Raw genomic sequence first — 12221 nt, 5'->3', positions numbered from 1 at the left:
AAAATATAAATGTTTACCAGAAATATTTCAACCATAAAGAGGGTGTGAATTTTCAGGAGTAGAAACTTCAAAATAAAACATGTGTGTTGTGTCTTGGCTAACACAAAATCAATGGAATGTTATTAGAAATCAAGTAAGGTAACTCAAACTGGGAGATGGAAAAGAAAGTTAATTTGGGATCATATTTTAGTGACATCATAAAAATGGGATTAATTGAAATCTTTATCATACTGTTTTCCTAAACCAAGCTTTCTCTTAGTAATTCTCCTCACAGCTTCCTTAATTTGTTTGTTTCTAAGAGTGTAAATAATAGGATTCAAGAAAGGAGGGACTATGGTATAGAACACAGAGGTGATCATATCCTGAATTGTGGGTGCATGGGAGATTGGCTTCATATACACAGCAGCTATTGAGCTGACAAAGACAGTTACCACAAGTATGTGGGGGATACAGGTGGAAAAAGCCTTTCCCCGTTCTCCACTGGTTGGAAACTTGAGCACAGTAGAAAATATGTGAACATAAGACCTGGTAATAAATGCAAAGCCAACAAGAATCACTACCACAGAGATAAAAATTGAAACTTCATTGCTTAAGATGTCAGAACAGGAGAGATTCAGCAGTGGGGGAATGTCACAGAAGAACTGATAGACTACATTGGACTGGCAGAAGGTCAGCCGGAAAGTGTTTCCAGTGTGGAATCCAGAGTAGACCCCACTACTGAGTACAGAAGCCAGAGTCATCTGGACACAGGCCCGATGGTTCATGATCACAGGGTAGTGGAGGGGTTGGCAGATGGCCACATAGCGGTCATGGGCCATGATGGTAAGTAACAGCAGCTCTGAAAAAGCAAGGAAAATTGCAAGGAAGATCTGAGCTGCACATCCTGCAATGGAAATCACCCTACTGTCAAGCAGGAAGATGACACATGCCTTGGGTATTGTAACTGAAATATAGCACATGTCCAAGACAGACAGAGTCCTAAGAAAGAAATACATTGGGGTGTGAAGACTTTGGTCAAGTGTGGTGACTGTGACAATGAGAAGGTTTCCCATCAGGGTTGCCAAGTACATCAGTAGGAACAGCATGGCATATAAGACTCTGTACTCCCACACATCAGAAAATCTTGTAAGCAGAAATTCAGTCACTATGGTAGAGTTGAACATCTTTGGACAATTTGTCTTGGTCCTGAAGAGGCAGATGAGTAATCTCTAGAAAACAGGTGGAAGAAATGAACCAAAGTTCATTTATTGCTCACATTTATCCAATTTTATTCTCTCATTTGTATTGGTTAGTAGGATATCACATCGTATTTTCTCATGCAACTTAATCTTCAGGCTTGTGTAAATCATTTCCAGGATAGGGGTTGCATGAAAATATCATTTTTAAGAGGCTGTGGCAATATTTGCAAATATTATTTCACTTACCATAGAAGCAACACTGAAAATTTAAAATGAATATATCAGAGGTCAAAGTTTTTTTGAAGGCAAATTGATTAATTAGGCAATTTATGTGTATCCCTGCCACATTAGCAACATCTTATGTTACTAATCTTACTTATTATTACTTGATGACCAAAAAGAATGTGAATAGAGATAGCAATCTGATTTTTTTCAATTTTCAATATCAGAATGTAAACGATTACCAATTTCAATAAGTAATCCATTCCCTGCCCACTAGTTGGAAAATTATTTTTATTTTTTCATTTCCAACACTGTGACTTTTTTTTTCAATATCTTACCCTATTTCTGTCTCCTGATGGTCTCTGTTACTAATGAAATATTCCAAGTTTATTCACTAATGTCAGTTCATATCAGTGAGACCATACAGTATTTGTCCTTTTGTTTTTGGCTAATCTCACTCAGCATAATGTCCTCAAGGTCCATCCATGTTGTTACATACTTCATAAATTTATTCTGTCTTACAGCTGCATAATATTCCATTGTATGTATATACCACAGTTTGTTTAGCCACTCATCTGTTGATGGACATTTTGGCTGTTTCCATCTCTCTGCAATTGTAAATAATGCTTCTATAAACCTTGGTGTGCAAATTCAACACTGTGACTTTTAATACTATTTTTATACTATTTTGACATTTGACCCTTTAAAATCTCTTTGCTGTTTTTTGATAGTTTGTTGATTCTTTCTGATTCTGTTTTATTCATTCTAGGTAAAATAATACTAGGTAAAATAATCAACCACATGACTTATGCTAACCTTAGCTGTGACTTATTCAGAAGTCCTATGTAGTTTACATTATTTATACATTTTGTACTGCAATTTTCATTGAAACGCTGCAAAATGGAAAGTAAATCATGCCATTTAAAAAATATAGTAGGCCACTCAAAATCCATAGGCACTTACTAAACCATGAAACTGTAAGTTGAAGAACATGACTTTGGAGAAAGGATTGTTTGCTCATAATGCACATTGCCACATTGCACACTTTCTCCACCAGAACTCCTGATCATACTAATTTCCTTTCCTTTCCAGGTCACCAATCCACACTCCTTCTTCAGGCTGAGTATTCACCAGTATGGCTACATTACAGCCTTCTGACTACTTCAGGATCCACAAGACCCTATGTTTTATACTTATTTAAATCACAATGATCCAGAGCTGAAAACTTTTTCCTACATCTTGAGTATTAGTATCTACCTCAATCTTTTCATAATGTCAGCATACTCATCTACCCATGTAAAATATCCTGAGATTTTGTATAAATTAAGAATTTCAATGAAAAATAATTTCTACATATTTTCACTCATCTTTTCCCTCTTATTTGCTATCTTAATATGATGAGAATCATTCATATCTAAGGCTAGTTCACAAACTCATCCAAAGTCTTTCTCCTTTTTTATGATGCCAGTGTTTCCCATTAATTGCCATAAAATTTTCTGCTTCCCCATATAATTCTTGAATGTGAATAAATGCTTAGTTTCCTCTTTTCAACAAAAATCACTTGTAGCTCTTGATAAGTAGATATTATTTGTGAGAATTATTATTAATTGAATAACAACATTGAGCTCACTAGTGATGTCAGTTGTGTTTTCAGTTTTGTGGAAAATACTGTCATGCTTTCTCAAAGATAACAACACATTTCAGAGCTTAAATAAACTGAGATAAAAGACACTGCTGGATGTGTGGGTCATTAATGACAGTTGTACTCACACTGCAGTCATTAAAATATCCCCTTTCATAATTGTAGATTCCCAGCTAAATCCTTACTGAATCCTAAAGTGAAGAAGATATTCTTCTGGACATGACTAAACTGTTTATTTTACATGCGATGTTGAAACTGCAGAATGCAAGTTTTCATATCTACTTACACTTGTACTGTTTAATTCTGATTGATAATGGAACAATCACTAAGGCCTCACATTTCACACCCTTATTTGCTTGTTCCTTTTGATTTGTGATCAATGTTACCACTTACCAGTGAGAACTCTGGTAAATGCCAGAAGGCAGAGAGGGGTCACTTTCAGGCTGACCTCTTGCTCTCAAGACTAACTACTTGTCTCTCTCTTTGTTCCTTTTTATTTCAGAATGCTTTCACATTTTTCCATGAGTATTTACTGTTATTGTTTTGCTTTAAACAAACCTGTTTTCACTTAAAATATATAGATAGGATGGTATTATGGACTTGGATAAATTATTATTTCAGTATATATATATATATATATATATATATACACGCACATACAAAGATAAAAGAGTAGCACAATATTAGCTCAATATATATGTTAATATATTACATACATAGTAGCTATAACCAAATTAAATCAGCTTCATTCTGAATATTGAGATCTTAAAATAATTGCTTAAATACTTCTTCACTAAAGTCCATATCAGACAACTACTACCTTATTAAAATATTACAGCATGCTTTCACAGTTTGAACAGATGATGAAAAAATATTTCACACTTAACAATCAATTTTAGGTTTCTCACTGGGATTTCCATGTAGCACTGTAGCAGAGTTAGAAGTTCATGGGCGTCAGGGTGAAAAAAATTTTGCATCCTGACTCTGCCTTTTAATTGCTATAGAGCTATTGAGAGTCTCGCATATACATTTGAACCTAAATTTTCTTATCTATAAAATTGTAGTAATGCCAACCTCAAGAATTAAATATTTGTAAAATATTTCAAACAAATGAGTAACTCAAAATAGGTTTGCTGAAGAAAATAAATGAAAAGAAAATACAAATCCAAAATAAGATTAAATATGTGACTCTTTCAGCACTTTTATTTCTTCCAGCTTATATTCATGAACTATTGTCTTTTTCAAGAAAAGCAAATAAGTAACAGAAAGGCAGTACTCTGGATTTCACTCTTCTCAGGTAATTTTCTATTAAATGGGGTATGGAAATATAAAATGCCCTGAATAGATAAACAGAAAAATGTAAAACTCAGACCATTTGTTTAACCCACAGAGTGGGATACAGCAAAAGAACAACCTGAAAAGAAAAATTTCCTGTGATAACTAGATTATTGCACTTGTGGTCCTATACATCAAATCAAATAAAAAGGCAAATAAGTTTTCTTTGAATTTTTTTGTTGTTGCCTCTGCAATGCTTTGATGATGTACTTCTAAACCTGAGGAATCAGCGTATTTATTTTGCACATTATACATTTTACTTATTATTCCATAACATCCATCCAATCTTTAATTAATATAAAATTAATATATTAAAATATTATGAGGTATATTATATATGGACCTTTTCTTGAAGCTCTAGAGATGAGCCATTAAGAAATACTTACCTGTTTTTCATCATATGATATGAGAAAGTCCTAGAATTGCAACTGAAATTATAAGAGCTTATATACATATTATGACTGGGAATCACTATTTCATTTTTTATCACCTTTTTACATGTTCATATGGCACAGTGCTTGGTGAAAAGAAATATTAAGTAAATATTTGTTGAAATTATTACTTATTTTCAACGATCTACATAAATCGCTATTTTCACTCTTAGATAAAACACAACCCACTGGAATTAAATTTTTCTAAGTATAAATTTATATTTTCATTCAACCTACTGGATCTTTAGGCAGCATGTATATCCACTTTACCCATTGCGTATTTTGTGGACATCTGCCATCTGGTAGCTTCTATGCTGATAAGTTTACTCTGTTTTTCAATGAACTGCTAAAATTGTTCTAAAGCTTCTGTGACAGCATTATTTAATGAAACAAATAAAAATGTAGAAGCTTGTCTTATTCTGCATGCAACTTCACTGTGTATAGTTCCTGTTCCAATACCCTTGATAACCTCTCTCAAAAAAAAATGGAGTAGTTCGGGAAAACATTGTAGGTATTTCATGAAGGAACGGGATAAAGAAGAGAAAAAAAGATTATGAACCAAAAGACTCACAAGTTAATAGTCTTTCCTTAAGCTGTATAGACATGATAGATTTCTGGTTAGAATCCAGTGATGTTTTAGGTGCAGGCTAGGATGTGTAGGCATATTTAGTTGACATGCCTGATATCCTGAGTGGAACCTTTCTGTTTATAGCAAGAGCTTCCACACTGAGTTTTATTTCCAAAAGGGAAGACTCCAGTGGTATCAGACAAAACTTCTGGGAATAAAGATTATGACACCAATAACTACCAGTGCCCAAAGGTAATTTCAATAAGGTAACTGGCTCTAGATGATAAAGGATCAGGGCTTGGGCGCAATCTGTAAATGAATACTATATATATATATATATATATATATATATTTATATATATATATATATATATATATATATATATATATATATATATATATATATATATATATATACATATATATATACACACACACACACACACACTATAAATATATATATATATATAAATTTATAAGTATATTTGAACAAATGAAAAGATTTGGTGTAAAATTAAAGAGACAAATATTTAAACACAAAGTGAATCACAATTCTCCTAATATTCTCAGGGTTTCTAGGATGAAATGTCTGTCAATCCTAGACACCAAGAAGCAGAGATGGAAAGACCCAAAGCCCAGGCTCAACAAAATCCAGGGACACTAGTTGTTCCTGCTAATCATCAGGGTTTTCCCTCAGGAAAAATATGATTTACACTAGCCAGACAAAATTAACAGTATTGCTAATGGGTCCAATGAAAAAGCTGCCTTCCTGAAATTGTCCCAAGTATGTATATGAGACTGACATCCAAGCATGTGAACTATACATCATCGTCACATCACTTTATCTCTCATGCTTCAATTTCTTCATCTTTTCACACATTAACCACAGTGTCCATCATCGGGTATCACTTGATAAAAGGAACATGTGAGGCATTTAGACTAATACCTGGCACAAAATGCATATTAGTAAACACTGTAATATCTATTGTTCAGCCTTCACAGTCATGGCATGTGTGAATCAGGCAGACCCTGTTAAGAAAATAGAAGCCCCAACATGTTTCTTCAAGTGCTACCTAATCTATCTGTCACTGACTTCCAGTTTGGTTCTACTATGCTTAGGTAACACAATTTATGATTTCAACCTGTTCAATGTATACATGAAAAGAATATACATCCTTTATGATTGGGAGTAAGTCTAACTTACTCTTTTGCAGTTTTACTCTTTTAGTATCTTATACCATTACTGATGATTGTTTGTTTTTATTTTACTGGCTGAATTCTATTTACCAATCCAGCTATGATTGTTTTTTCAAATTCTTTGTGCTATGCAATTTTATTTTCTTCCTCTTTAACCAACTACCTATCATGATGCAAAATAACTCTGAATATTGTGGCATACTACTTTTTGGCCTTAGGCCTGCACGGTTTGATAAAAGCACAGCCACACAGCTGTATCAGCTTTTGGTTTGTTTGCACCATAAGTTTTTTCCATATTTTAAAAATATATTTGTAATCCATATATTTACATTTCTTTTAAATATTATTTCTTATCAATAACATGTTATTTTAGGTCCATGTTTTCAATGCAGTACAAAAAAACTTCATTTCACATTAGGATATTTCAGTTTAATTACATTTAATATCATTACTATTACGTGTTTCTTTATTATTTTTTCTTCTATTAAATAAATAAACTATATTTTACTATTATTTTTCCCCTCTAGTAGCTTTTCTCTTATAAAACATTATGTATTATTTTGTAGTTATATCATACAAATTTCATATCCATCTTCAATTCTTCACAAACTAGCTTAACTTAGTATTTGCACAACTATTTGAAATGTATTTATCACTCCTAGGGTCTCTATTCCTTCCTCTTCCAGTGCTTTCATCTGGAATGGTTTTCCTTCAGTCTGTGTAACATATATTGACATTTCTTTTACTATAGGGATGTTGACATTATGTTTTTCCTGTTTTGGAAAATATATAACTTTGTTGTTCCCACATTAAAATATTTCCTATATATATTTATTATTTTGACTTCTGTAATTTATTAGGTTGGTTAATCTTGGCTAAAATTGAGCTTTTGTTGTATTGGTGGTTTTCCTTTTCCATATCAGGAGTTTTCCACATTTTATTTATCAATTCTATTGATAATATTTGTTTATACCATATTTGTGGTATTAGGAAAATAAGTCACTGATAAAATTGCTGTATATGTCTTCTGGTGGTCATAAATACTCCTCTTTGTTCTTGAGTATGTAACTAGATGATCAAATACTGAGTCATACAATAGATGTGGATTTGGCTATAAAAAAGACTACCAAGTATTTTTTCAAAGTTGCAAGAAAATTTCATTTGCTTCTTATAAACACCAAAACTTGCACTAAAAAAGGTGTCATAGAAAATGAAGGAGTTGTGTACTGCAAGAATCAGTTACTTCACTGAAGCATCATTTAAGCTTGCAAAATAATCAAAATTATTTTTTGCTTATACTGGATATTGATATTAAAAAATAATCTGACTGCTGGAAAGATGGCTGAATAGCCTACCTCGGGCTTAGCCCTGCTCCACAGAAGAGCTAGAGAAGGGACAGGAGGGTGACTGAGGTGGTGATTTGGGAGTGTGGCTGACTTGGGAGAGCCTTCTGCACCACATATGGCAGCCATGGCTGCAGAGGCCAAGGAACTGAGAGGCAAAAAGCTGGAGTCTGGTGCAGAGGCACGGAACCACTAAACCTGAAGAAGTGCATGTATGGGAGTCTGGGACTATGAAGTAAGCCAGGCCATGTTCCTTGCTACCATCACCAGCACAGTCCCATGACCAGCAACTTCCCCCACACCCCACACATATGAACACCATCATCTGCTCACATTCCTCATGCTCCAGGCACTTCCACCCCACCAGTCCCCAGTGCACATACCTGCTGCACACCCCTACCCCAAGTGCAGCCAGACACACCCCTTATGCACCCCTCCAGAGAACTAACTCTCCCTCTCAGCTCCCTGAAGGCTGTCACCAGCACATAAAAGCTGTGGGCATTAACCACCATACCTAGGCTACCCCTGCCCCCCCACAAACCATAGTGAGGGAATAATGCCAACCTGCTGCCACAGCTCTACACATGCACACAAAGACTACTGAAAGAAATCACCTCCCAAAGTAAATCAATCAGATATTTAGATGCCATGTAGATAGCAAATATCCCTAAGCATATCACAATGCAGACAGATATATCCCTGGAGACACAGATGCTGGATCAACTAATCAAAGATGTTCATACAACTTCACTTAATAAAATAAGTGGGATAGCAAATGACATAAAGGAGATCAAGAAGACGCTAGAAGAGCATAAAGAGGAATTTGAAAGAATAAATAGAAAAATAGCAGATATTACAGAGATAAAAGACTCTTGACCAAATAAAAAACATAGCAAAAGGCAAAAAAGATGGAAAAATTGAATGGGAACACAGGGAAATGATATTCAAAACAAAGCATGCAAATATAAGAATCATTGGTGTCCCAGAAGGAGAAGAGAGGAGTAAAGGGCTAGGAAGACTAGGAGAAGAGAGGAGTAAAGGGCTAGGAAGACTAGTTGAGGATATAATGGGGGAAAATGTCACAGCCCTCCTAAAGGAAATAAATATACAAGTCAAAGAACTCCAAACAGAATAAATCCAAATAGGCTTTTTGCAAGGCACATACTTATCAGTCTGTCAAATGCTGAAGAGAAGCAGAAAATCTTGAAAGCAGCAAGAGAGAAACAATCTGCTACATACAAGGAAAACCAAATAAGACTGAGTTCAGACTATTGAACTAGTACCAGTGGTGTGATATATTCAAGATCCTGAAAGAGAAAAACTTCCAGCTAAGAATTCTGTACCCAGCCAAATTGCCCTTCAAAATTGAGGGAGACATTAAAGTTTTCACAGAAAAAGAAGTCTGGAAAGAATTTGTCAACAAGAGACTGACCCTACAAGAAATACTAAAAGGAGTTCTGCTGGATGAAAAAAAAAAAAAAAAAGACAGGGGAGGGAGGTCTGGAGGAATTGAAAAGTACCACCAATTGTAATTTAAAGAATAAAAAGGGAAAGATGGAAAATAATATATAGATCTGAGAAAATTAAAAATATAAAATGGCAGAATCAAGAAATGCCTTTTCAGTAATATCTTTGAATGTCAATGGGCTAAACTTACCAATTAGAAGAAACAGATTGGCAGAATGAATTAAGAAACATAATCCAGCTATATACTGCTTACAAGAGACTAATCTTAGACATGAGGATACAAATAGATTGAAAGTGAAAGGATGGAAAAAGATTTTCCATGCAAGTTGTAACCAAAAGAAAGCAGAAGTAGCTATATTAATATCAGGCAAAATAGACTTCAAGTGTAAAGACATCAGCAGAGACAAAGAAGGGCACTATATACTAATGAAAGGGTCAATTCACAAAGAAAAATTACAGTCATGAATGTTTATACTCCCAATCAAGGAGCTCCAAAGTACATGGGACAGACATTGGCAAAACTGAAGGGAGCAATGAATGTTTCAACAATAATAGTAGGAGACTTCAATACACATATCTCCTCTATAGATATAATAGCAAGACAGAAGATCAACAAGGAAATAGAGAAGTTAAATAACTTGATAAATGAATTAGACCTAACAGATATATATGGGTCATTGCACCCCAAGCAGAAGGTTATATATTTATCTCGTGCTCATGGGACATTCTCCAGGATAGAGCATACGCTGGGACACAACACAGGTCCTTATAAATATAAAAATATTGAAATTATTCAAAACACTTTCTATGATCACAATGGGATGAAGCTGGATCTCAATAACCATAAAGAATGAGAGCATTTACAAATATATGGAAATTTAATAAGTAAAGAGATTAAACAATCAATGGATCAAAGAACTCACTAGAGAAATCAGTAGTTATCTGGAGATGAATGAAATGAGAATACAACTTATCAGAACTTATGGGATGTAGGAAAGGCTGTGCTGAGAGGGAAATTTATTGCCATAAATGCCTATACTCAAAAACAAGAAAAAGCAAAAATCAAGGACTTGACAGCAAACCTGGAGGAACTTGAGAAAGCACAGCAAATTCACCCCAAAGCAAATAGAAGAAGAGAAGAGCAAAGATTAAAGCAGAGATAAATGAATGGAAGAAAAAAGAACAGTAGAAAGAATCAATAAAACCAAAAGTTGGCTCTTGGAGAAAATCAATAATTGATGGGCCACTAGGAAGACTGACAAAGAAAAAAGAGAGAGGATGCAAATAAACAAAATCAGAAATGAGAAGGGGCGCATTACCTCAGACCCTGAAGAAATAAAAGAAATCACAAGAGGATACTATGAACAACTATATGCCAAGAAATTAGACAACTTAGATGAAATGGACAAATTCCTAGAGACACACAAAAAAGCTACAATGACTCAGGATAAAATAGAAGATCTCAACAAACCAATCACAAGTAAAGAGATTCAGTCAGTCATCAAAAATCTTCCTAGAAAGAAAAACCCAGGGCCATATGACTTCACAGGGGAATTTTATCAAGTATTGCATGAAGAACTAACACCAATCCTGCTCAAACTTTTCCAGAAAATTGAGGGAAAAAGAACTCTACCTAACTAATTTTATGAAGCTAATATCAATTTAATACCAGCACTGGGTAAAGCTGCTATAAGAAAAGAAATCTACAGGCCAATCTCTCTAATGAACATAAATGCAAAAATTCTCAGTAAAATATTAGCAAATCAAATCCAACAGCACATTAGAAGAATTATACACCATGGCCAAGTGGGGTTTATACCAGGAATGCAAAGATGGTTCAACACAAGAAAATCAATTAATGTTAATACAGCACTTTAACAAATCAAAAGGGAAAATCACACGATCATCTCGATTGATGCTGAAAAAGCATTAGACAAAATTCAGCACCCTTTTCTGATTAAAAAACCTCCAAAAAATAGGAATCAAAGGTAACTACTTCAATATGATAAAGGAAATACATGAAAAACCAATGGCCAGCATACTTCTTAGTGGAGAGAGACTGAAAGCTTTCCCACTAAGATCAGGTATGAGACAAGGATGCCCACTGTCACCCTTATTATTCAACATTGTGCTAGAAATTCTAGCTAGAGCAATCAGGCAAGACAAAGAAATAAAAGGCATCCAACTTGGAAAGAAAGAAGCAAAATTCTCATTATTTGCAGATGATATGATACTATACAAGGAAGATCCTGAGAAATCTACCAAAAGTTACTTGAGCTAATAAACAAATTTAGCAAGGTGGTGGAATATAAAATTAATGTGCAAGAATCGGTAACATTTCTATACACAAGCAATAACCTAGCTGAAGAATCTGTTAAGGAAAAAATTCCATTCAAAATAGAAACTAAAAGAACCAAATACTTAAGAATGAACTTAACTAGGGATGTAAAGGCCATGTCCACAGAAAATTATGTAACGTTGCTAAAAGAAATCAAAGGAGATCAAAATAGGTGGAAATACATTCCCTGTTCATGGATAGGAAGGCTAAATATAGTTAATGACAATTGCCCTTAATTGATCTACAGATTCAACACAGTACCAATCAAAATTCCAACTACCTACTTTGATGATTTGGAAAAGCTAACTGCCAAATTCATCTGGAAGGGAAAGATGCACTGACTAGCTAAAAGCATCCTAAAAAAGAACAAAGTGGGAAGATTAACAGTCCCTGACTTTAAAACTTATTATAAAGTCACAGTGGTCAAAACAGCATGGTACTAGCACAAAGACAGAAGCATTGACCAATGGAATTGAATTGAGAGTGCAGAAATAGACCAC

General features: G+C 34.3%; 1 protein-coding gene across 1 annotated transcript; it reads right to left on the bottom strand.

Annotated features, from left to right (window-relative positions):
* Positions 1-209: 209 nt before the first annotated feature.
* On the bottom strand, positions 210-1163 carry LOC143662050 (olfactory receptor 14C36-like). Its single transcript, XM_077135434.1, has one exon. It carries the CDS (start codon positions 1161-1163, stop codon positions 210-212), a length of 954 nt encoding a protein of 317 aa, XP_076991549.1.
* Between the last annotated feature and the right edge of the window lie 11058 nt (positions 1164-12221).

This window comes from Tamandua tetradactyla, chromosome 2 (genome assembly GCF_023851605.1).
Source record: "Tamandua tetradactyla isolate mTamTet1 chromosome 2, mTamTet1.pri, whole genome shotgun sequence".
Classification (NCBI taxonomy): Eukaryota; Metazoa; Chordata; class Mammalia; order Pilosa; family Myrmecophagidae; genus Tamandua; species Tamandua tetradactyla.
Note: the sequence above shows the minus strand (reverse complement) of the source record. Positions and strands in the feature narration are given on the sequence as shown.